This window comes from Neolamprologus multifasciatus, chromosome 5 (genome assembly GCF_963576455.1).
Source record: "Neolamprologus multifasciatus chromosome 5, fNeoMul1.2, whole genome shotgun sequence".
Classification (NCBI taxonomy): Eukaryota; Metazoa; Chordata; class Actinopteri; order Cichliformes; family Cichlidae; genus Neolamprologus; species Neolamprologus multifasciatus.
The window spans coordinates 6060728-6085472 of record NC_140443.1 but is presented as its reverse complement, the minus strand read 5'-3'; the positions used below and the strand labels follow the sequence as shown (position 1 = coordinate 6085472).

General features: G+C 37.7%; 1 protein-coding gene across 1 annotated transcript in view; it reads left to right on the top strand.

Annotated features, from left to right (window-relative positions):
• Nucleotides 1-24745, top strand: part of necab3 (N-terminal EF-hand calcium binding protein 3) — a 53316-nt gene that overhangs the window by 3318 nt on the left and 25253 nt on the right. Inside the window, exons 2-7 of the mRNA XM_085159371.1 lie at nucleotides 1415-1439; nucleotides 11560-11668; nucleotides 13258-13283; nucleotides 14705-14802; nucleotides 18375-18511; nucleotides 21658-21779. Coding sequence (XP_085015497.1) covers nucleotides 1415-1439; nucleotides 11560-11668; nucleotides 13258-13283; nucleotides 14705-14802; nucleotides 18375-18511; nucleotides 21658-21779 — 517 coding nt within the window. The remainder of the gene's footprint in view (nucleotides 1-1414; nucleotides 1440-11559; nucleotides 11669-13257; nucleotides 13284-14704; nucleotides 14803-18374; nucleotides 18512-21657; nucleotides 21780-24745) is intronic.

The following is a 24745-nucleotide window of genomic DNA, read 5'->3' as shown; positions in this document are numbered from 1 at the left end:
CTTTGTATTTTCTGGACAATAATGTTTTCACTGAGCTAAAGAAAAAAAAAAGAAACGAGTAGATCTTTACACGTTGACCAAAAAGCAACTCTTTTTCTTAAAGCAGCCGCACAGACTTTGCAGGATCAACCCTGAGCTTTATCCTGTTGTGTGGACATTTGTCTTTTGCGTGTCAGAAAACAAATGGCTTTCATCAGTTTTAGTGATTTTTCTACCTTTAGTGAATAATCTATACTGTTGATTTTATCTGATGGGTGTTTTTTTCAGCTTGCGAAGTGGGCTTTGTATAAGTTGCCATTACTGGTGGTTCAAAACTCAGCTAAAAACAAGAAGATTCTATTTTTTTAAACTCCATAACAATTACAACAGTAACTACTATCAAACACAGACCAGTTATATATATATAAAACAAAATCTGTATTTGTTTTGGGTTTTTTTTGTGTGCAGTCATAGTTTTGTCTTCGTATACTCATCATTGGTGTATTAAATAATACAACTGACGTAAGTGCTCCATCCGCTGCTGTTAATTCAAGCCAGTTTTGTACACGAGAGTCCCCCACTGGGAACAGAATGGAGGAAGCCAAATCTATTAAGATTACACAGCATTGTTTATATACAGCGCAGCATCGTTGTGATTAGACTGATAATCCATGAAATGGCTTCAAACGAACATTTTTACCGCGTTATAAAACTGATACGATGGCTATGTTGAAGTAAGCAAAACAGTAAACTAATGCAGGAGCAGGCCTTTGTTTCTGCTTTTCCTGCTGTCAAATGTTCAGATGCTCATAGTGAAAAACGATTTAGTGAAAGGTGGACTTCTGTGTTGTTTGCAGACAAAGCTGCATGCCAGAGAAAATAAGCTGCAACTGGATCAGATAGTATCTTGTGTTTGGAGTCCCCATTATTTGTGACTTACTGTTACTCTTGCATATTATTGCATACTGTGTATTTAACAAAATTGTGTATAATACATATAGCAAATGATTATCCTTCTTACTTCCTATCATATTGGCCCTCCTAAGAAATTAATTTAAAAGCATCAGTGAGTCAAACAAATAGAAGATAAACATAGTGTGGCGTTACCGTACAATTATCACTTCTGAAGTAAATGACTGTTTACTTTAGAATGATAATTGTTCAACCTATTTTAGAACTGACACTATCAATTTGCTTTCAGCCTAACATGACTCACTCATGCAGAGTATAACAGCCTTCGTAAATGTCCTTCTTCTTGTCATCTTTCTAGTCTGTGCAGCGGGATAAACGAACCGCAGGCGTTAAACATCCTATTGTGTTTTTGACAAACTGCCATGTTTCTTAATAATTTACACCTGCTTATTGCAAGAATCCCTTCAGTGATGCTATGCTAGAAATAAAAAACATCCTCTCCCCCCCTCTTTTTGTTTTCCAGATTTTCCGCAGAGCAGACAAAAACGGTGAGTAAACAGTACATAATGTGCTTGGTGATGAATAATTTGTCACAATGCATGCTTGTTATTTCTCCACATCTTTCCACTTCTTATTATGCCCCAAACAATCTGGATGGAGAAAAAAAAAGGGGAGGGGGGAATTTGCATGAATGACTCTTCAAGTGAATCTTCTTTCCTCTGCATGCTTGAATAAGTTTTTCCACCCAATTAAAATTATTCTGAGATTCTGGATTGTAGCCCAAACTTGGAAGAACATGCCACACAAAATAAAGCTTCTTCCTGTCAAACTGCATTGTTTGGGTGCTGCGGGTGCTGTTTACAAATTATTATGAGTCATGTTAACACAGCCGCAGCCAAGATATTTTTTCTAGCAACAAATTTACGTACAGGATAGACTTCGTATTTCAAGATGTTCGTCATAGTTGGACATCTGTACACATACATGCTACCTATGTCTGTGTCATAATCAGTTGTTTGTTTTACTCATTTTACCTCATGGTAATGGCACATTCTACCAAGGACTGTGCTACTTCACAATGATACTGTAGCTCCATACTCACTGTCGGTTAGCCGGATCAGTTTGGTCTGAATGCACAGTGAATGCACCTGTAGATGCCTCCTACGTCACACTGTATAGGGCTCTTAAGGGCACCTTGGGTTTGTAAAATTTGGCAGTGAGAAGATATAAGCATTGCAAGCACTTACTGTAGTTGTTATTTGTGCCAGTAGCCCCGGGAGACTCCAGCATTAATGCATCAATATTATTGGTGCGTGATGTTTAATGCATTCAGCTCATTTTAATGGAATTACTTGTTGTTGTACAGACTTCCCCCTCAGATTGGTTCATTATAGTTTACATGAGCAATTTTCAGGAAATTAGATTGAAGTGAAGCTCTAGCTTATGCAGTATTTGCTCTGGGATTATTAATAAATTAAGCAAACAGACAAAGATGACTGCAAAAGCGGCTGCCGTGTCTCTTGTATGCGTGTACGTCTCTTGTATTACACCAGAGACTTGTTTTGTTGAGAAAAAAATATTTTGTGATTTTGCTACAAAGTGATATTTGTCATTGTTTCAGATGCAATTTTTCTTTTTTTCATTGAGGCACAAAATGATCCATTTTTATTTTGTGATTACTTTTGACAGTGCAACAGAAGGCATGCATTTCTTAGTGTGTAAAGAGAGAGAGCGCTTTTAGATTTAAGATTTATTTACAGAAGAAAATATGTAAAAAGACTGGCTCACATCAACATCTACCATACTGGGACGCATATCGGCATGTATTAAGTGCACAATCGCTAATTTTAGGAAAGGCAAAGATGGGTCAGCATTTACATTTTTTAGGCCCTAAAAGTGAAAACATAAATGACAATAATAACAACAACAACAACAACAACAATAATAATAATAATATTAATAATGATAACTGTCCTCTTTTTTCTGCTCCAACAAAGCTTTATTTATTTTTGTTAAATCATCTTTGTGTTTTTAAATAAATAGAACATTGAGACCAATGGAGTCATCTCAGTAATATATATTTTGTAAATCAGGTCAATCTAGTTATTTCGTAATCCTTTCTTAAGCTAAGCTTAGAGTTTGGAGTCCAAGCTCTAAATAAATTTGTCATGGATGTTGAGGTAATTTGATGCAGGACCTCCAACAGTCAGCCTTGGTAGAGAAATTAGATACATTTTAAATGACTAATTTCCAGCTAAAGATTCTCCTCGAGAGTAAGCATGCTGTTAACCACTGTATCTCATTTCTCTTGTGTTATTATGAAAGGACCTTTGGCTTCCTATCTTACTTTAATTTTCATGCTTTGCTTTTCAGTTTTTAAAGAGCTCTTTAAAAATTATCATGAATTTCTAACTAACAGTCACTAAATTGTGACTGAAATGCATTTCTGGTCCATCAAACCTCTCGGTCAAAGTTGTAATTTATCTCCTGAAAACCATCTACTTTATGTAGTTTTTTTACATTTAACTTTTTCAAGGGAGTTACTTATTCAAACAGTTTTTGTTATCAGAATCATGTCTACTTACTAAATGGTTTTGAACATTAAGGACTGCACATTTAGTCTGACCTATAATCAGGTTCAAAAAGTAAACTTTTGCTTGTCTGTTAACATCTCATACTTGGTTTTCTTTTTCTTTACCTCAATTCCAAATATCTTCTTCTGTTTTTGAAATGACATCAATTGAATAGTCTTGGGTATATATTCATTTTTATTGTATGTATTTTATTGTTTTCAATATAGTATAGTATAGCATAGGATAGGATAGGATAGGCTAGGATAATTCCATCCATAATGTAAAATAATACCATTCATCTAACAGAATCAAATGCTTTTTGGCATATAGATTGTCACCAGAGCCTTATGATTGAGAAAAAAAAACATGTACAGCAGGTTCAGCACCCTTATATATTTATTTCTAACATCAGATGAAATAACATGCCAAAGCAAATCAAGAAGAAGTGCACATCAGTAGGACATTATTGCGTATACAGGGTCTGCCTCCACACAACAATTACTTCTCAACAGCTCTTAACAATCTCCTATGGCAGGAATTTTACATTATGAATTGTTCTGTTGCTTCCAGCCAAATGTATTCTCTGTTTCGTTATAATGACAGAAAAACACAAAGAAAATATTCTCTCCTACAACCCCTGCTAGTTATTTTTCATTAGTAATTGAAATATAAATGGCACTGGAATTAGGCGAAGAATATAATATGATGACACCATCAGAATGCACTGAATAATAGAAAAGTGGTAGTTACGAAGCATGTCCTGTCTTGGTAAAACTTATAAAGTGTTACTATGGTTACAGTAACAATGATGGATAATAAACTTGAGTAAATAGTTATTAGAATGTGTCTGTGTAAATATCTAAAAAATATTAGCAATATTATAATTTATGTTTAGTTTTGTCTTGGATGTATAATAAATGTACAATATTATTCAATAACTTATATATAGTGTCTTGTGTCATAGCTCATATGGGATAACAATTGTATTTCGATGACACCTGCTGATACAACCTTTTATATAGTATATTTTATATACTATGCATTATGTATTTGTTTATAGTTGAGGTGTATTTTAACCCACACCATGATCTTTCCTGGACGTTAAAAAGTAGTTTCTGTGCATATGAAGTGAATAATAGAAAATGAGAATAAATGGTTAAAAAAAAAGCTAAAATGAGACCAAATATTGGGCACGTTTTGGTTAGACAGAAACCAGATTTAATGAAAAACAAAATCCGAAAGTAGCTCGGCATTTCAAGCAGTTACACCTAGTTAAACAGTATGCTGTAAAGACTTTGAAGATATATATATATATATAAATAAAACGTTCTCTCCATTACTACTCCGGAAAACAATAATTTATGGACCTTAATTTGGAATAGCTGTCTAATATAAGAGAAAAAAAATCTTATATTTTTTAACTTAAGTTAAAATCATGATGCAAAAGTTTTATACTGCAACTACATCTTGCTTTTAATGACTACTCTGAGACCAATGTGCATGAAATCCTAAGAATAATTTAAATAACCCCAACTTTTCTTATGGAAAAATGTTATTCCTCCATATTCAGCAGATCACACTTGCAGTGTTATGACTGAAGATGAAACCTCATCTTTCTTCTAACATCTGCTCTGCGGTGGATAATAGGGGTGGGTTTTTATAATCGATTTATCGATTAAAATCGATTCTGGCTTGGATAACGTAAAATCGATTCATTAAAATCCTGAATCGATTTTTTAATATAAATGTATTTTGCCCGAAATGCCAGAATCTCTGGTGAAATCTCACAAAATTTCAACAACCACCAAACAGCTAAGACAGTAAATGAGAGCAGGAACACGGATTCTGCACAAAGACTTAAACACACAGCGCGACCCGCGGATCAGAATCAGTTAGATGTCGCCTTTCTCACAGTCGGGCTGAAAGCCGACAGCGCGCTGATTCTGATCTGTCGGCGGTTCAGCGCTTTGTGTTCACGCCCTTTATGCGCTGATTCTGAAGCTGTTAGTTTGATGTCTCTCCAAACAATATTGACCGAACCAGCAGCAAAAGAAGATCCAAACTACGCTTCACATAAACATCGTCATGTATTCACTCTTACTTTTACTGTTTTGCTTCGACCACAGCTCTCTCTCTCTCTCTCTCTCTCTCTCTGTACTGTTTTCTGCATTATTGGTTGCTTGTTACGCACAAGTCTACCGTTGTTTACAGCGCTGTCGGCCGACGTTTTTTTTCCCGTTTTATATACTTCCGAAAAGAAAACCTAATTTCTGCCGTTCAATACTGAACAAATGTAAACTTTTTAAAAATTATGCAAAATGCAAAACGCTTACCGCTGTAACTTCAGAGGTAATGTTCATATGTTGATTAATGGTTTTCTTTCGTTTTTGATGTACTGCAGAATATTTTTTATAAAATCCCAGGCCAGGAAAATCGCCTTCATGTTTTTCTGTTTTATCTTCAGCTACTTTGACACAAAGGCATCTGCTGTGATGCTCACACCTTTGATAAAGTCTTGCGTGTGTCAGCTTCCTTTTTATAGATACAAAAATATGTAAATGTACTGATCTGAATTATAATATTTCTGACTGTCAAAATTTCCCAGATTCAAATCGAAGTGAATCGAATCAATCGAATTAAATCGAATCGTGGATCGAATCGATTCGGGACCTTGTGAATCGGAATTGAATCGATTCTAGAAATCAGTGACGATACCCAGCCCTAGTGGATAAGACCTGTCAGCGTTATGTTATTATTGAAGTGGAGAATCAATAGGTTGTTTGTTCTAAAAGCAACTTAAGTTGGAATATGGAAGATATAGAGCAGCTTTAGACTTTCTCACAGGTGGCCAGGTGGAACACATCCTAAGTCGAGCATTTGTGCTAAGAATACCAGAATCTGTAATGGTGCGGGCATTTTAGTGCATAGAAGTTTACCAAAAGGAATCAAGACCCATCTTTCCTCGTCATGCTTGTTGCTATTGAAGTGATGCATTCATGGGGAATTTATAAACCTCTTAGGAGAGTCTGCAATGTGACTAACCTTTGGAAAGATATGAATGTGCCCTACTTTGTGCCCTACTTTACAGGACGTACTCACTTTCATGTTCTTGTTTACTCTTGTCTTGTGAACACTTTGTTATAGTAATCTGACTTTTATAAACTAAAGTAAAGGAGAAAATGTTATATATGATCAGGCCGTGTCCCATTAGCTTTTTTTTTTTTTTTAAAGCAGCACTTCTTTCTTTGGAAACATGTTTTTTTTTTACATCTTGAAACTCCTAAGTGATTTTTCTTTCTAATGAAGAACAATATATGCATATTGCTTTTGCCCCAACCGTCAGCATGATTTAAAGCCGCTTCCTTTTATAATGGAATTTTCTCCACGACGGAGTGTTAAATGGAGGCTTTAGCTATTTAAATTCTGGTTCACTTTAAAGGGTTGTTTTACACGCTCAGCTTCGAATATTCCCCTCCACATCTCTGTTCAACACATTTGTTGTTTTCAAATGAAACAGCTGCACTGACAACTGCTTCAGTGATAAATGGTTAGAGTGTGTGTTCGGGTCGTGTAATGCACATCCTTTTTACGATTCTCCCTTGTCAGCAAGTTGTAATCCTTGCATAGTTTCCGTGTAGTCTGTTTGTCCTTACTTTCTGAACAGAAATGTCTTATTTTAAAAACACCCTGACTACACGAATAAAAAGCTAAAAGTATCATGCCTCATGTAAAATGCATCGAAGGTATTTTGTCTGTTTCAGGCAGCTCGTGTGTTCTTTAAAACCAGGTCAAAAAACACACAGACAGTGATTCATTTTGCAGACTGTGGTTTCAATTATTCAACATCAAAGTCATTGTTTGTTCTCTCAAAGTTTGTTCTCTGAAAGCGTTTCTGGACTGGCTGCTGTAAAATCGCATTAACTTCACATTATCTGGAAACATGACCATTACAAAGGCTCAGAAGTCATGTTTTTTAGGAAGGGAGATCTGCTTAGACACCGTATATGCCAGTGGGCCATGCGTGATTTATTAATTTAAGGACATCAGCTGATACTTGTGAATGTTTAGTAGCTAGAGACTGTAGTTGATCTAGGAACAACCTCCTTCTAAACCTCAGTAAGACAAAGGAGTTGATAGTGGACTTCAGCACTAAGCGGGAGAGGAACTACCGGACCCCTGTCATCAACGAGTGCCCAGTGGAGAGAGTGGACAGCTTCAAATACCTCGGAGTTCACATCACGCAGGACTTGTCATGGTCCTGTCACATCAACACTGTGGGGAAAAAGGCCCGACAGCGTCTCTACCACCTCAGACGCTTGAGAGACTTCCGACTGCCCTCCAAGGTGCTCAGGAACTTTTACTCGTGCGCCACAGAGAGCATCCTGATGGGAAACATCTCATCCTGGTTCGGGAACAGCACCATGCTGTAGACAAGCTCTACAGAGGGTTGTGCGATCAGCTGAGCGCACCATCCGCTCAGAGCTCCCTGACTTGCACTCAATCTACAGCAGGCGGTGCTGGACCAAGGCCAGGAAGATCGTGAAGGACGTCAGCCATCCCAACAACGGACTGTTCTCTCTGTTGAGGTCAGGAAAGCGATTCCGCTCCCTGAAGACCAACACAGAGAGACTGAGGAGGAGCTTCTTCCCGCAGGCGATACGGTCTCTCAGTCACACCACCGCACAGTACTGACCCACACATATGGTTCTTACACACACACTGGACATTCTGGACTTTGTTTACACTAATTCGATTAGATGGGTGGTCATCTAATCGAATCGCTTCATCACTAAATCACTTTAAGCATATTTGCACTGTACAAGACACTTACAAATGTGGATTGCACAACACTGGACATTATATTTCTTCATTCCCATTTAATACTTCTACAGCTGCTGTTATTGTATATATATATTTATATTTCTTCATACATTCTTATATATTTCTATACTGTTTATTTGTGTATTGTGTTTGTTGTACTGTTATTTTATTTTCAACTTTAATTTATATATTTTATCTTATTCTTTCCCAGTTAAATTTACCCTTCATTCTAAGTTGTTGTTGTACAGTTATTTCATGTTTAACGTTAATTTTTATATTTTATTTTATTCCTTCCTAGTTAAATTTACCCTTTTTAATTTTCATATTTATCTTATTCATAGCCTTTTTTTTTTCTTTAGGTCACGAGCAGTTGTGTAAGCATTTCACTGCATATCGTACTGTGTATGACTGTGTATGTGACAAATAAAATTTGAATTTGATTTGATTTGATTTGATCTAATAGGACTGTAGAGGATGAAAAGAGCAAATGGTCAGTGGCATTTTAGTGCACCCCTTTCTGTTATATAAAACTCAACACTGATTAATGGCTGGAGGACTTCATTCATTTTAGTGGAATGTGAAAAAGATGCTAATTTAAACTAGGTTATACTGTATGTACTCATGTAAAATGCAGTTCACATAGTTTATTCTCCCATGAGGAGGGGAAGAGAAGACATTTCCTTCAATACTTCCTGCTCTTTAAGTGCTCTCAAGGCAAACAATGCAACTGTATAATGTATCATAAAGGATCAACATCATTTTAGAGTAACACTTGACTGTACAAGAATTTCCCATTTTTGAAATAATTCTCCAGCATCCACTGTTCTCATCTTTACATCCATCAGAGGAGATGGATGTGTCAGATATGAGGATGGAACCAGATGTTTCCTGACGCTTAGACATATTTTTTAATCTTTTGATGTCTTCTGTCAGGATTATTACTGATTTTTTAATTAATTTAATGCTGCAAATATAGCTGTAATCTAAACATGCAAATCTGCATGTTTTTACAACTTATACTCTCATGTCTCCTAAGACAGGTCAAAAAGTCAAGGTAGTGCTGTGCCCTGGGTCAGGATGTCATTGACGTCAACTCAAAGCCTTTGAAAAATGATGATGTTCAGGCTTGTGTATTTGTCTGGGTTTTTTCTTTTATGATAGAGACATTTAACCCAGAAATGTCAAAATGAACAGAGGAGACTGCTTCTTGCTGTCAATTGGCAATCAAATGGAGAAGTGTTGCTGCTGATCCTTGTTGCTGTGTGTCTTGTTTGGCACTCAATGAAGAGGAATCTTTCCGAGTACAGCACTGTGACATGTGGCAGGATCTACAGTCTCTGAGTCAACATACTAAGCACAGACGGCATCAAATTATAAGTAAATTGCATAAAGTATAGATAAGTGGAACAGCATATATCTCTATAAAAATCTCTTAAAAAAAGGCCGGCTTTTAATATGTCATGCTTTTTTTCTAACCAAGAAAACATCAATCAGTTTCAACATGCACATGAACTAAAATGTGGTTTTTAATATGAATTAAAAATTGTCCAAGATACTAGTACATGTGTGGTGATCCACATGATTTATAGTACGTAAGAGTTCTTTGTATTTTGACAGAGAAAACAAAGGCAGTGAGAGAGACTGGAAAAAACAAAAGACACTTTTTGTGTGACAAAGAAGATTTGATTTTGATTTGAAAAAAAGATTTGGGCCAAAGCGGCGAGGGCAGCTTGTTGTCTGGACCAACACATTACACATTCTGGTCAGAGGTAATGTCGAACAGTGTCAGTATGGGTCCACTTGAACAGATGGTCTTCCAGCTTGCCCTTGAATTGCCAGCTTTGCTGAGCCAACCAAGTGGAACTCCATGGCATATTAAACCACTCTCCTTTTGCTTTGTCTTTGCATAGACAGGGTTTGATTACTCAGGGGGTTAGAAGCCAAATTTTAAAAGTGTGAAAGTGTGAGTTTCTTAGCTGCCCTGATTTTGCCCTGATATGACTCTCTGTGCAAAACACCAGTCTATTTGGTTTATTTACCAACCTCATATCCATACTTATTTGTGCATATAACTGTCTTAGCTGTATTTCATCATTCTTTATTGTAATGTTACTCAGTTGCATTGATTAACTACGTCTCCAACTCCTTCGAGTGTACTTTTGCTTCCCTTTTTAGATAAATATGCCCAGTCTGTTTATTCAGCTGCACTTAAAAACATCTAGCAGCTTCTTTCTGGCAGGCTAACTGCTGACTGATCTGTGTAATCTGTGCTTGCAGACTGATTTATAAAAGGCTCACGAAGAAACACTTCTTCACAGATGACAACCAAGCTATTTATCATCTGCTATTGATTTTCCTGTGCATTGTCACAAAACTCAGAATGAACAGAATGAGAAAAAATTCAATGTGCTCACCATCTGTAGTGCTTTTACATTTCTATTTTGTGGAATACTTATGCATAGTATTAGAATTTAGTTTTTATCTGTTAGAACATTCATAGTTGCTTATTTTTTTTTTGCTTTTTACAGACATATTTACATGTTTAAATAAATTGTTTTCAAATATGACTTATTACTTTATCAACAATTCAAACCATAATATATCTATCTATCTATATCTATATCTATATTATATATAGATATAGATAGATAGATAGATAGATAGATAGATAGATAGATAGATAGATATTGAAATATTTTGTCAGTTAATTCCAAGAAAATAAGATGTTTTATTACTTTTTAGTCATTCAGTTCATTTTTTTGTTTTCTTTATGCATATTATCATTAATATGAAAGGTTGCAGCTGTGGTAGTTACAAAACAATACTGACTTTCCAGCATTACAGCAGGAAAGATGGTAAAACAATGGAACAAGCAGAAAAGGGCTACAGAAGCTCTTGAGCCTTTACACTGAGATTAAAAGGGGATTAAATTGAATAGTTTCCAGAACTAAGTACCACATGTGTAATGAGTTATTTAAAAAGTCCAAGCTAAGATAGGTGGTAGTGTCTTATCCAGCATGTAAACACATCCATGGAAAGTACGATGCAATCAGGTGGCTCAATTTTCTCTTTAATGTTAGGCAAGATGTTTCTCCTGAGTTTAGTATTACTGAAACTAAGATTTGGTAGAAGCAAGAGGACAGAAACAAGAAATCATTCAAGCAAGGAGAAAAAAATGTAATATACATGTTATACACGTAACCACTGTTGAGCCTATCGTCTTATAACTGTTGATACAACAGACTTTGTGCAGTAAACTTTCTTTCTGTTTCAGATGATGGCAAGTTGTCATTTGAAGAGTTTAATACTTACTTTGCTGATGGGATCCTGACTACTGAGGAGCTACAGGAGCTTTTCTATTCCATAGATGGCCAACAGAATAAGTGAGTTTTTGACCTAGTGTTATATTTAATAGATTCTCTCTCGTAAACTTTGTGCTTTTACTGTTTAAAGAGGGCAAAATAAAACCATGCTTAAAGGCAGTGTTAATGTGTTCTTTTCAAGTCACCAGCCACAGATTAAATGTCTCACAGCTGGAGGGAGGTCCTCGGTAAACTCAACTCAAGCAGAATTGATGTTTACCCCCTCCTTTGGACATAAAATACTGTGGACTAAACCAGCTACTTCAAAACCTAGACTACTTCCCTGAAATTACAATCAAGGAAATCAGCCTCAGGGTAGCTGCTGAAATCACCGCACTGCAGTGAACGCTTAACTCTTTTAGCCACAGAAGAAAAGACCATGTCTCCCCTGCCATGTTGTATTTAATGTATCTAAGTCTGATCCTTACCTAAAGCCAGTGTGTTTTATTGCCTTTGGCAGATCAGGTATTTGTATTCATGAGGCATTTTGCAACATTTCTTCTGTGCCAACACTGAGGCTAAACAAGGTTTCAAAATCTCAGGTGATATAACAAATTAACCATGATTGGTAAATCACTGAAATGCATCAGTAGGCCCAGTCTCACACACAAAAACAGACGGGAATAGATGCATATGTGTTTTTTGGGTTTTTTTTTTTCCTTTTTTGCATCTAACTAGTTAGAGTGAATACAGTGTTTGGCTACAGTAACCACTCTGTATTTATTTTTGTTGTGGTGCCAGTTCTTCCATCACTGTGTGATAAATTGCTTTTGAACATGCTGCTAGGCTAGTATTGCCGCTGTGATGAGAAACAATAGCCTTGAGACCTCTCTAACCACCCTCCAAGCTTTGAGGCAGTTGGCATGAACTGTGCTCTGATGTCTAATTAAAGGTTTTTCTTATTCTCAATATAACAATACAGTTAATGGAGTGGTGATAGGAATACCTGTATATGCTTGCTAATGCTTAAAGTTATACAGAAAATGCTGGAACTGAAAGCAAAGGGAAAAGAATGATCACATTAGCTATATCTTGATAGCCTAAAAGAGAGATATGTGGGAGCTTATTGTCACCATCCAAATGCAGATTTGTAACAGCGACTGCCAAAAAGACATTTGTTTTTGTTGTCTGCAGGAGCTGTGTGAGCATTATAATAATGCAGCTATTTACCAGCTTCACTTCCAGCTTGATTCAGTCTTTAAAATGTCATTAAAACAACAGGGGAATTTTTCACATAGTAATGGTCTTTATCAAAGAGAATAACTTCTCATTAAATGTAAACCCTTTTGCTATGAAAAGTAAACAAAGACGTATTTATTTCAATGTTTTTACCACTGTGGGAGAAGTAAAACAGATAATGGTCTAAGCTTTTAAATAATGATAAAATGCAGAAGACATCATTTCTAAGGAGAATAAACATTTCAGGTTAACATGCTGCGCACATGTGTGATTTATATGGTTTTAATGGTTGTGTGTGTCTATCATATTAACTATATTCACACAAAGTCACACCAAACTCATCAAGCAGAAATGAAGAGCTACATAACTTTGAATTTTCCTAATTAACTCTCTGTATCTTCCCTGCTTCTCTCTTATGTTCTGCTCCGCAGCAATCTGGACACTGACAAGCTATCAGGTTGGTTGGAGTGTGCTTACTCTGATTTCTGTATAACTCCTATCATAAAAGTTACTGACAAGTGCTTGTGTTACCCTATCCTTAGATTCTTTTTTAAAATTATTATTAGTGTTCATGAGTAACTTCATAGCAACAGTTTAAAAACTCTGGGAAATTTGCATTTTCAAATGAAAGCATTGTATAAAGTTAGAGGCTTTGCAGGTTTTGCTGTGTTTTCTGCGCACGCCAAACAAGCAACACAACTAAGTCATATATATCAAAAGCATTTGTGATTTAGTTTGATTTGAATGTGTCGTCTGACATGTTTAGGTACTGCTGAGCAAAATCTGGTAAAAAGTCATGTTTCCCTATTAGTAGACCTTCTTGTGTGGAAAGTCAACCAGGTGCTGGTATCCTAAAATTTACAGACATACAGTAAGAGTAATATCGATATTGTTATATAGTACATAGTAGTAGTGATATATATAGTAGTGATCTATTGGCCTATTTTTTAAATCACTTTAAAAATACATGTGTGTCTGATGACCTGAATAAAGTTAAGAACTAGGACAGAGACCGGTAAATACGACTTGTACCCAGAATAAAACTTCTGCATAATTTATTGAATGGGAATGGCATCTTTTGCATCTGACATCAACAGAAGTTGACTGTTTTTCCATAACAGAATGCTTCTTTTATCTCATATGTAGTTCAGTGAACATCTGTCAGCCACCGCTCTATATTCTTTAGACCAAATTGTTTCTGATTAATGGTTTAAAATCCAGTAATGCAACATAAATGAATGTAACTGAGGGGAGTGTAAAGGCTGCCACCAATCCATTCACCTTGGATCACATTGTTAACTGTGTGTCATATCACTCATACTCTTAGCTAGTGTAAAATCAAGTTTTTAAATAAGAATCAAGAGCTAATTACTATTGAGCTTTTTCTTTGCTTTACTCTTGCTCTATCATATATAATTTGGTGAACCTTCCTCGCGCAGCCTTTTTACCGTGACACTTTAAATACGCCTCGGTACACTGCTTTTGCAGTTACGTGAGCTCATTTGTGACATAAACATTAAAATGTGTAGGAGTTTCTTTACAGCAGTCGGTGCTGTCTGGTATGAAACGAATCTTCACGCTTGCTATCATTAACACTACAGGAGTGAATGCGATATCTTATAACACTGTCTTATTAAAATTACTAAAGAAAAAAACTCAATTTCACGAAATGGGGAGCGCTAAGTGTCGCTGACGTATTGTGCATTCATTATATTCTCGCTCCTGTAGTCGTCGTCGTCTCTTAATTGGAGTCTGTCATGGCAACATATTAGAGCTTGTCTCCAACTTTTAAACGTTAAAATTAATGTTTGATGACTATTCGTGTTCATATTCCGTGTTGTAATGACACTGACAGTTTTTTTTGCTATTCCCTGTTAGACTATTTTTCTCAGCACCTTGGAGAGTATCTTAATGTCCTTTCAGCTCTGGAGAGCCTGAATATTGCCATCTTAAAGGCAATGGATAAAACTAAAGAGGTAAGAATTCACCAAAGCATGTGAAGCTATGCTATGAACCATTTAGTTTTATGTGAATCTGTCTTAGTTTTGGCAGACCACATGGCCACCACTCGCTAGCTCTGAATTCAACAGATTATTGAAATGACTGCACTATTCTCACATTGGAAGTTGGGCTTCACACAGACTTTGTATTTAAGAGCTGGCAGGTTGGATGTAGTCTCAAATGTAATACATGCACCATGCAGGTAATAGCAAGAAAAACTCAGGGCTGAAAGCAATTAGTTTTTACCAATTCAGATGATTCACACTGACTTACATTACCTGTGGTCTCGTTATCCTTGGTCCCACTTTGGAAAATACCACCAAACCCCGAAACACAAAAATGTGGAATGAGTCGGTGAACGGATATTTACCAAATTTTATGTAACAAGGTTAGGACACTTTGACAGGGTTTATCCTATCTCCTATTAAAACCTCAAACTGAGTCTTCACCTTATAATATACTGATTTGCATTAAGGGGACATTTCTTTACCTTAAAGGACGTTGGCCTACATAACGTGAGTATCCAAACCAATCCCCACCAGTGTTGGTCAAGTTACTTGAAAAAAGTAATCAGTAACAAATTACTGATTACTTCCCCAAAAAAGTAATCCCATTACTTTACTGATTACTTATTTTCAAAAGTAATTAATTACTTAGTTACTTAGTTACTTTTTAAAAACACGATTTACAACCTGAATAGGTGATAAAGCGATAGATCTTTCAGCCCAATTCTACTTTTTCTGCATAATCCATCATACAAAATGTAATCAAATGGAAAAGTCTCTTTTTAAAACTTGTTTTATTAGTTTTAATCTTTTAACTTTATGCATCAAGCAAAAATTTAATTATATGCAACATTCTCTGACTGGAAGAAATTTGTTTAACATTTAAACCTATTTTCTGCACATTCCAGCACATAAAATAATATTTTTTGTGTTTACACTCACTCTTTCAAATAGATGCAAGTAAAACACAGCAGAAAATAAATAAAATCAAAGACTAGCGGTCCTGTTGCTCTATTTTCACCTGTAAAGCAGGAGTGCGGTAGGCGGAGGTTTACCCTGGTGCAGGTGTGCCGCGGTCAGTGGAAGAATCCACGAGTTTCTCTGTGAGTTTCCCATTACGTCGTAGCTACTCGGTGCTTGCTTGGAAGTTTAGGGGTTTTTTTCGTTGTAAAAAGACGTTTTCTTCCCATGCACAACGGACACTAATGTTTTTGTCACTTTTTATGGAATCAAACTCAAAGTAAGGTCAGTACTTCCACGCTTTAAACGCTGCACGCTCATACTCTCTCCCGCACTCGATATATGATCCACGAATGTCGCACTCGCTTACGTCACTGTCATGAGACATTCTCGCAAAAAAATCACGGTTTTAGTAACGCTGTAACGCAGCGTTCCTACGAGAAAGGTAATCTAATTACCGTTTTTGCAATAGTAATCCCTTACTTTACTCGTTACTTGAAAAAAGTAATTGGATTACAGTAACGCGTTACTGCCCATCTCTGATCCCCACAATGTAAGTAATACAAGTAGACACAGACACACTCACCAAGTTAGGTTTTTTTGTGCTATAAATCTCCTTTGTTTAGTTTCGTGCTGATTCTTGTCTATTAGAGGAAGCCCCCGTGTACACAGATGGAGCCACTGCTGCACTAAGTCTCCCAGAAGTGATGAATTAACAAAAGAGGGATAAAAAAAATATTTCAGGCAGGGATGGGCTGAGAAATAAATCAGATGGGGAGTTTGACCCAAGAATAGCTTAATACGTTCTGCACAAAACACAGCAGTGTTGTCTCAATATCCTAACTATAAACGAGTCACAGATATCCTATATAACACAATAATCTACCTGATACTTTGGACACAACTGTGATGCTGTTTCTGTTTATTAACTTTGCATGTCAAAGCTTCAGCGTGTACTGCACCGGCATTAACATGTAACTAAAATCGTTGACTTGACTTCCCCTTGTTACTGCTTGCCCTTTTTTTACTCCAGGGAACTTCTTAACATTTCTGTTCCTGTCCAGCAGCACAGCACTTTTGGTCCTTTTTGCTGCAGCAATTACTGCTCCCACTGCTATAGTACTGCTTAAATACTGATTAGTATTTAAGCCAGCAGTCTGCCCACCTATGTTCTGCGGGTCCCATGGGCCTTGATTGTGTTCAGTCCAAGCAGAAGAATCAATCCACATAATCAGTCTTATTTTTTAACAATTATAGTATCCTTGATTTTAAGAAAGTAGCTTCCTATAGTGGGATGCACACTCTCTTCCTGGGCATTAAATGAGGAGACTTATAAATTGTGCGAGTGGTTAATGAGAAACTGCTGCAGGAAGAAGATGTTTTGATGTACCTTAGTGCTTAGACTAGAGCAAGAGGAAGAAGGTAGTCTGGTTGTGTGCGATGGTTTTTAGTTTTTTGGTTCTATTAGATTAATAAGAGATAGAGACAGAGAAAGAGCAGGAAGGCAATTCTCCATGAAGAGGAAGAAGCACAAGCCATGACTTTACTTGAGAGATTTCGTTGTTTTTAATACTTGGCCTGACTGCAGAGATGTTCTGTGTTTATTAGGTAAAACAACCACACATGCCATAATCAGGAATCATACACAGCACCAGTTTCTTGTAGTGTCACCAAGTGACACTGCAAAATTATGCAAAAAGAAGCTTTGCAAAGTCCCGAGTAGCACCAGTGGACTATCAGTGCAGTGCAATCCCATGACCTTAAGTCTTGTTCAGTCTACAATTTTCAGTCCTAACTGCTACAAATATTCTCCTGATACTCCTGATGTCCTACGGTGTGTGTGTCCCAAAAACCTCATGTAATAATATGTACCGGTTTTGCACAGCCTAGCATTTCTGTACCTGCTTATTATGTTGCTCAACTAGAGCTGACAAAATGTTTGACTGCTTGAGGTAACAGCTATGAGTCAGGGCTTTAAAGTTTAATAGGAGTTGTTAAATGAGAAGAGTGGAGGAAGTGTGTTCTGAATAATTATGGAACCTGCCTTAATTAGATCACCTAACTCCTCTATTTGGCCTCTTCTTTAAAGCTGTTGAAGTGGGTAAACCCCCAGACGATTGTGCAGTCACTGGTTAGCAGCTGTGGTCTGTCAGTGCTTTGGACTGCTAATCCCATGATGCTTTTTCAGTAGAGGCTCGTCATCGCAAGTTTTGACAATGAGCTATGCAATGTTACTTCACTCGCACATTGCGTGACTATGTCTCCTTTGAGAATGCGTAATCACATTTGTGTTTGGGGACATGAGCAGCAATTATGTCTCCTATTAAAGTTCTTCCACCTTGGAATTTGAATACACACTTCTGAATAATGTATGTGTTCTGAGAATTAATTAGCCCATTTAATTGCAGCTGTCACACATTTCACAAGCGCCTGCAGTTGTTTTGGAGAAGTTATCACATGATCGCTCTCTCTCCTTCTCTGTGCGGTGTGTCTTGTCTCAGAGCTGCTTTTCCTTTCTTTGCGCTTTGGTTTGAGCAGTTTGTCCTTTAACCCTTTGTTCTGTTTGTCGCTCTCTTTCTCAGGAGTACCAAGGTGCCAGCGTGTTGGGTCAGTTTGTCACCAGATTCATGCTAAGGGAGACATCCAGTCAGCTGCTTTCTTTACAGAGGTCCCTGCAGTGTGCCATGGAGGCTGTGGAAGAGCAGAGCAGCCCTGCCCCGTTAGTACACTATGTGATACAGTATTTTGTGTTATCCGTTATTTGTTACATTTTGTTCAACACTGTTTCCATACTATTAAAGTCTTATTCATAATTTAAGTAGAGAACTTATGAGCAACAGCATTTCTGATGACTGGTGCTGTAATGCTAAACTCAGGTATAAGGATTACCTTGTTTTTTTTTTTGTTTTCATAGATGCTGTTCTAATGAAAATGTAGAATTTTAACTCTTAGAACTCTAAAATTCTGCTGCAACACTGCACAGAAATGGAGTACAGTCATGCTTTTCTATGCTGCATATATTTTAAATGTAATTTTACTGTTGTAAATCTTTAATTTCAGTTAATTAAGGATTCTGCTTCTACTTTTATACGTAGATTGGAACACGGTCGGTGGTTTAGGTATGACAGAGTTGTCAGAATTAGTCCTAAACTCGGGTCTTTTGTTGCCCACTGGATGGATTTGCAAAGTATGTAGAAACACAGTGCATACTTTTGAGAGTGACACTGTATTTTGTACCAAGTATTTTATTGCAGAGTGGATCACACTATGAGAATTGTTGTCTGAACTGTTAATTACATGTGAGCCAGAAGCCTGAAGCATCATCAGTCATAAAAGCGTATTACTTTTTTCCTCTCACTTACCACAACACATAGAAGCTGCTTGAGCCGAGGGGACGTGCTGATGCTTCTCTTTGATTTTTCAGAGTTTAGAATTTGTTGAGCTTGCGTCATTCTTATGACGTTCCTCGGCTGTTTTTCAAGAATGATTTTTACACTAAAGGAAAGGAGAACATTTAAAGGTTTTTTTGTTTGTGTTTTTCTTAATGCAGTGGTTATATAAGTTCAGCCCAACTGAGATGTGCAGCAGACAGTCCAAACTAAAATGAATAAAACACATCTAAGAACTCATTCCAGTCTATACAGTGTGGCAATGATGGATCTAACAGAGGAAATGCTGCATATATGTTCATACTGCTTAGTGAGGTGTGGTATAAGCCAGCGTATTTGTTAGCTGAAGGAGAAAAATGACTCATGCTGGAGGGATGATTTCTCTGCTAGACTTTGCATTCTGTCGTAGCATGAAGCTCTGTGTAATTTAATATAATAATCCTATATTTTTATATACAGTGCACCATAATAACTGTAATCATTCAACAATGTTTTGCTAATATCTCACTTTATAATCTCTCTTTAAAAAATATTCAACCACAGCATTTCAAGACTACTACTGCTAATGCAAACTGCTTCAAGAAATACACACATGTGTACTATTTTTAAATTGTGTCAACAGAAAACGTCCATAATTCATTATTAGCACAACCAGGTATGAAAAACAAAACAGTTAGCATTGGTCTAAGCAATACGTTTAAGCAAGAAATTCACTTAATCAATGCTGTATCATGAAGCTTTCTTTCAACACATGCCCTTGAGCAGAAAGCTTTGAATTTACTATATCCTCACAGGCTTTCAAACAGATGCCTCACTAATAGGTAGACTGTTTGAAATTCAGAATTTCTGTCAAAGACCTTAATGCTTTTATTAAATCTGAATGAAGGTCATGGAATAAAAACACAACTAAACTGCTGTCACCAATTAAGAATTTGGGAAAACAACAAGTTACTGGAGTTACCGTACGCATTTTTCTGAAATTTACTATTTAAATATCTAAAGTTCTTAAAAAAGGTTGCTGGATATCTTTGATGCAGGAAATGTACCATATAAGATGTTCAGAAACACGATCCATCTAGGCTTTTAATGAGTAGAAGTCTGTGTCAGCACAGGTCAAGATTATGACTAATGCTTTGGCAACACTAACTGTTCTCATTTAAAATAATAAGGATACTTTTCTACATTTTTCATGGCTAAATAATTTGGTAGCGCTAATCGCAGCCTGGGTTGTCTCTTTTCTTACCTCTGGGTGCCACGCTGGCATTATTGAAGATAATAGCGTGATTATAGCCAGGGTGAATTATTGAGAGTTGACTGGGGGAGGCAGAGCAAGGGAACAAGGCGAAAGGATGATATTGGTAGCAGTGACATATATAGACAGTAATTCACTAAGAGAGAGAAAGCAAAGCAGAAAAAAGAAGTGGATAGCAGAATGATGCAGAGAGCCTAAGATGAATTGGAGAAAGGAAAGGAGGCCTGTACAAATGAACACAACGTGGAGCTTTTTGGTCAGACACTTTTAATATTGCTCAAGCAGATATAGATTTGGACAGACACAGTGAGTGTGTGTGTGTGTGTGTGTGAGTGGCAAAATTAGAGACATATTGAGTTAAGCAACAAACAGCTTATTTCTCTCTCCTTTGCTTCACTGCAGTAGATTTATGGTGGTTGCAGTGGCCTTTGGGCTCCAGGCTGTTCTCAGCGTGATAACCTCCTAGCAATGCACTCCCTCTGCGCTGTCAGCATGATGCTGCACACACACACACATAGACACAGACACAGACACACGTATTAACGTGCACACATAACAACACAACAAAAGGAGGGAGACACTGGCTCACACTACCAAGTACAAACAAATGCGCAGAAGCATTTAGGCACACAGAGAGCCACACACACATACATAACTAAATCAAAGTCTTCACACAGACACACACACACAGACACGCTATCTCGATTGTCACACCCTCATGACTACAGAGTGCTTAACATCCTGCCCTTGACACTCTGCATTTAGCACAGCAAACGCTTTTCCATCTATAACAGAGATATCGATAGTATGTGTGTGTGTGTGTGCATATGTGTGATTGAGGAAAGGTGTAAGTGTCTGTCCCCCTTCAATCTTTACCCTGTGGGATAATAAGCTGTTTTCACCTCTATTCTGGATGTCTCTTTGTGTGTCTTCGTGCCATTGATTATGCTGTGTCTCTTGCATCATACATAACCTATCTCAGTTTCTGATTGGAATCAATTATTAATGTATCATTCTCCACATATTTTTCTTCCTCTCTTTGCATTCTCTGGCCCCTCAATCTTCTCTATTCCTTCCAATGTTTCGCTCTCTATATGCTTCATATTTTCCCATGTGACTTCCCCTGTTTGCTATATTCTAAGAGTTTTTTCCCACATTGCTCTGACAGTTGCTGTCTTTCTCTCTGATGTTTGTCTCGCTGGATTTCCACTGCTGTCATGGCAGGAGAGAAGTAAAGGCGCCAGAGCTGACAGCAATACAGAGAAATGGCAGGCGCTGTGGTCGCAGGGTCCATAATAACCTGTGCCTCTCTCCATCAGATCCCTGCACTGGCATCCTGACCATGGGTAAGAGGAACAACAAAGTACAGGGTGGGCCATTTATATGGATACACCGTAATAACATGGGAATGGTTGGTGATATTAAAGTCCTGTTTGTGGCACATTAGTATATGTGAGGGGGCAAACTCCTCAAGATGGGTGGTGACCATGGTGGCCATTTAGAAGTCGGCCATCTTGGATACAACTTTTGTTTTTTCAATAGGAAGAGGGCCATGTGACACATCAAACTTATTGGTAATGTCACAAGAAAAACAATGGTGTGCTTGGTTTCAACGTAACTTTATTCTTTCATGAGTTTCTGACCACTTATAAAACGTGTTTAATGTGCTGCCCATTGTGTTGGATTGTCAATGCAACCCTCTTCTCCCTCTCTTCACACACTGATAGCAACACTGCAGGAGAAATGCCAGCACAGGCATCCAGTATCCGTAGTTTCAGGTGCTGCACATCTCGTATCTTCACACCATAGACAATTGCCTTCAGATGACCCCAATGATAAAAGTCTAAGGGGGTCAGATCGGTAGACCTTGGGTGCCATTCAACTGGCCCAAGATGACCAATCCACTTTCCAGGAAACTGTTCATCTAGGAATGCTCGGACCTGGCACCCATAATGTGGTGGTGCACCATCTTGCTGGAAAAACTCAGGGAACGTGCCAGCTTCAGTGCATAAAGAGGGAAACGCATCATCATGTAGCAATTTCAAATATCCAGTGGCCTTGAGGTTTCCATTGATGAAGAATGGACCCACTATCGTTGTGCCCCATATACCACACCAAACCACTTCTTGGAGGGATCCATCCAATGTGGGTTAGTGTCAGACCAATAGCGGTGGTTTTGTTTGTTAACTTCACCATTCACATAAAAGTTTGCCTCATCACTGAACAAAATCTTCTGCGTGAACTGAGGGTCCTGTTCCAGTTTTTGTTTTGCCCATTCTGCAAATTCTGTGCACCGATCTGGGTCATCCTCGTTGAGATGCTGCAGTAGCTGGAGTTTGTAAGGGTGCCATTTGTGAGTAGCTAATATCCGCCGAAGGGATGTTTGACTGAATGCGGCGAGTGCAACGCTGTGGGCTCTTGCTGAATGAAGCTAGGACAGCCACTGATGTTTCTTCATTAGTGACAGTTTTCTTGCATCCACATTTTGGAAAATCCAACACTGAACCAGTTTCATGAAACTTAGCAAGCAGTTTGCTAACTGTAGCATGGGAGATGGGTGGTCTCGTAGGGAGTCTTGCATTGAAATCTGCTGCAATGACCCGGTTACTGCGTTCACCAGATATCAACACAATTTCAATCCGCTCCTCACGTGTTAACCTCTTCGACATGTCAATGGCTGTGAACAAAGAGAAACTTGTGAATAACTCATGAAAGAATAAAGTTACGTTGAAACCAAGCACACCATTGTTTTTTTTGTGACATTACCAATAAGTGTGATGTGTCACATGGCCCTCTTCCTATTGGAAAAACAAAAGTTGTATCCAAGATGGCCGACTTCTAAATGGCCACCATGGTCACCACCCATCTTGAGGAGTTTGCCCCCTCACATATAGTAATGTGCCACAAACAGTACTTTAATATCACCAACCATTCCCATGTTATTACGGTGTATCCATATAAATGGCCCACTCCTTAGACTTAAATTACTAAAAGTGAAATACGGTCTTTTTAAATTGTTTGTTGTCTGTAGCAAAAGAAGGGAACACCAGACGTCAACTTATCGGCTTCCTTTTTTTTCTCAGTCATTTGCCACCAGCGCTTAGGTGCAGTATTTGTAACTTAATAATAATGATAACAATTTCTTATGAAACAAAATCAACAAAGTATTAGGTGATCTTTCAGTGTCAGCTGAAAGATCCGAACAATAATCTCTTGGACATTTATGTTTCCATAAATAACCAAGAGATGTGGGAATGTAACGCAATGTAACCATATTGAAAAAAGGAGACAAAGAGGCAAAATTGGCAACAAAATAAATTATTTTATTAATAATTAAACTAAAAGAGACAGACAAGCTTCTTGCACCATCAAAGGAAAGAAAAAATTACAAAACCCAGATGTTGGTAACTAATTAAAGAAGTAAAAAAAGGTTAAATGGCCAATAACTCTCCTCTTCACAGAACAGAAGCAAGCAGCAGTAATACACAGCTCACAAGCTGCAAAACAAAAAGGCAGACTGTCACTAGGGCTCTCCTCTCTAGTGCCAGCCTTAAGCACTCTGGCCTAATTGCCAAGTAGAATCAGCTGCACTCAAGGATGGCACCTAAGGCTGGAGAGCAAGGCCCACCCACTGGGGGCAATATTACAGCAGGTCCTGCTGGGGTTATAACAATATTGCTCTCATTTACTCTGGTTATGTCTATCAACACAAGACCAATTTGTTTTTACTTGTCATGCATTTGTGGAATTGCTTAAAAAATCAAAAGAACAAAAACCTATAAACTATGTAGTTCCTCAAACAACATGAAATAGTTTCTTTTCTGTCTCTTGGGATCTAGAGAAAGCTTACAATAGGGTGCCACAGAGAGGAACTGTGGTAGGCTACTGCATAAGGAAGTCAGGAGTGACAGAGACGTTTGTGAGGGTGGTGCCAGGAATGTATGAGAACAGCAGGACGGTGGTAAGGTGTGCGGTAAGAGTGACAGTTTAGTTCAAGAAGAGTGTGAGATTAGATCAGGGATCAGCTCTGAACCCTTCTTGTTTGCAGTGGTGATGGACAGGATGACAGATGACTACTGGCAGGAGTTTCCATGTGCTATAATGTTTGTAGATGACATTGTGATCTTTATTGAGATTAGGGAGAAGGTAGAAAAGGACCTGGAGAGATGGAGGTATGAACTGGAAAGTCAGATGAGAGTGTGAATGAGAAGGAAATGTGACAATACAAGGAGTAGAAGTATTGAAGGTGGATGAGTTTAAATACCTGTGGTCAGAATACACGAGGGGGCAGGCTGGGTGGATGGAGATGTGA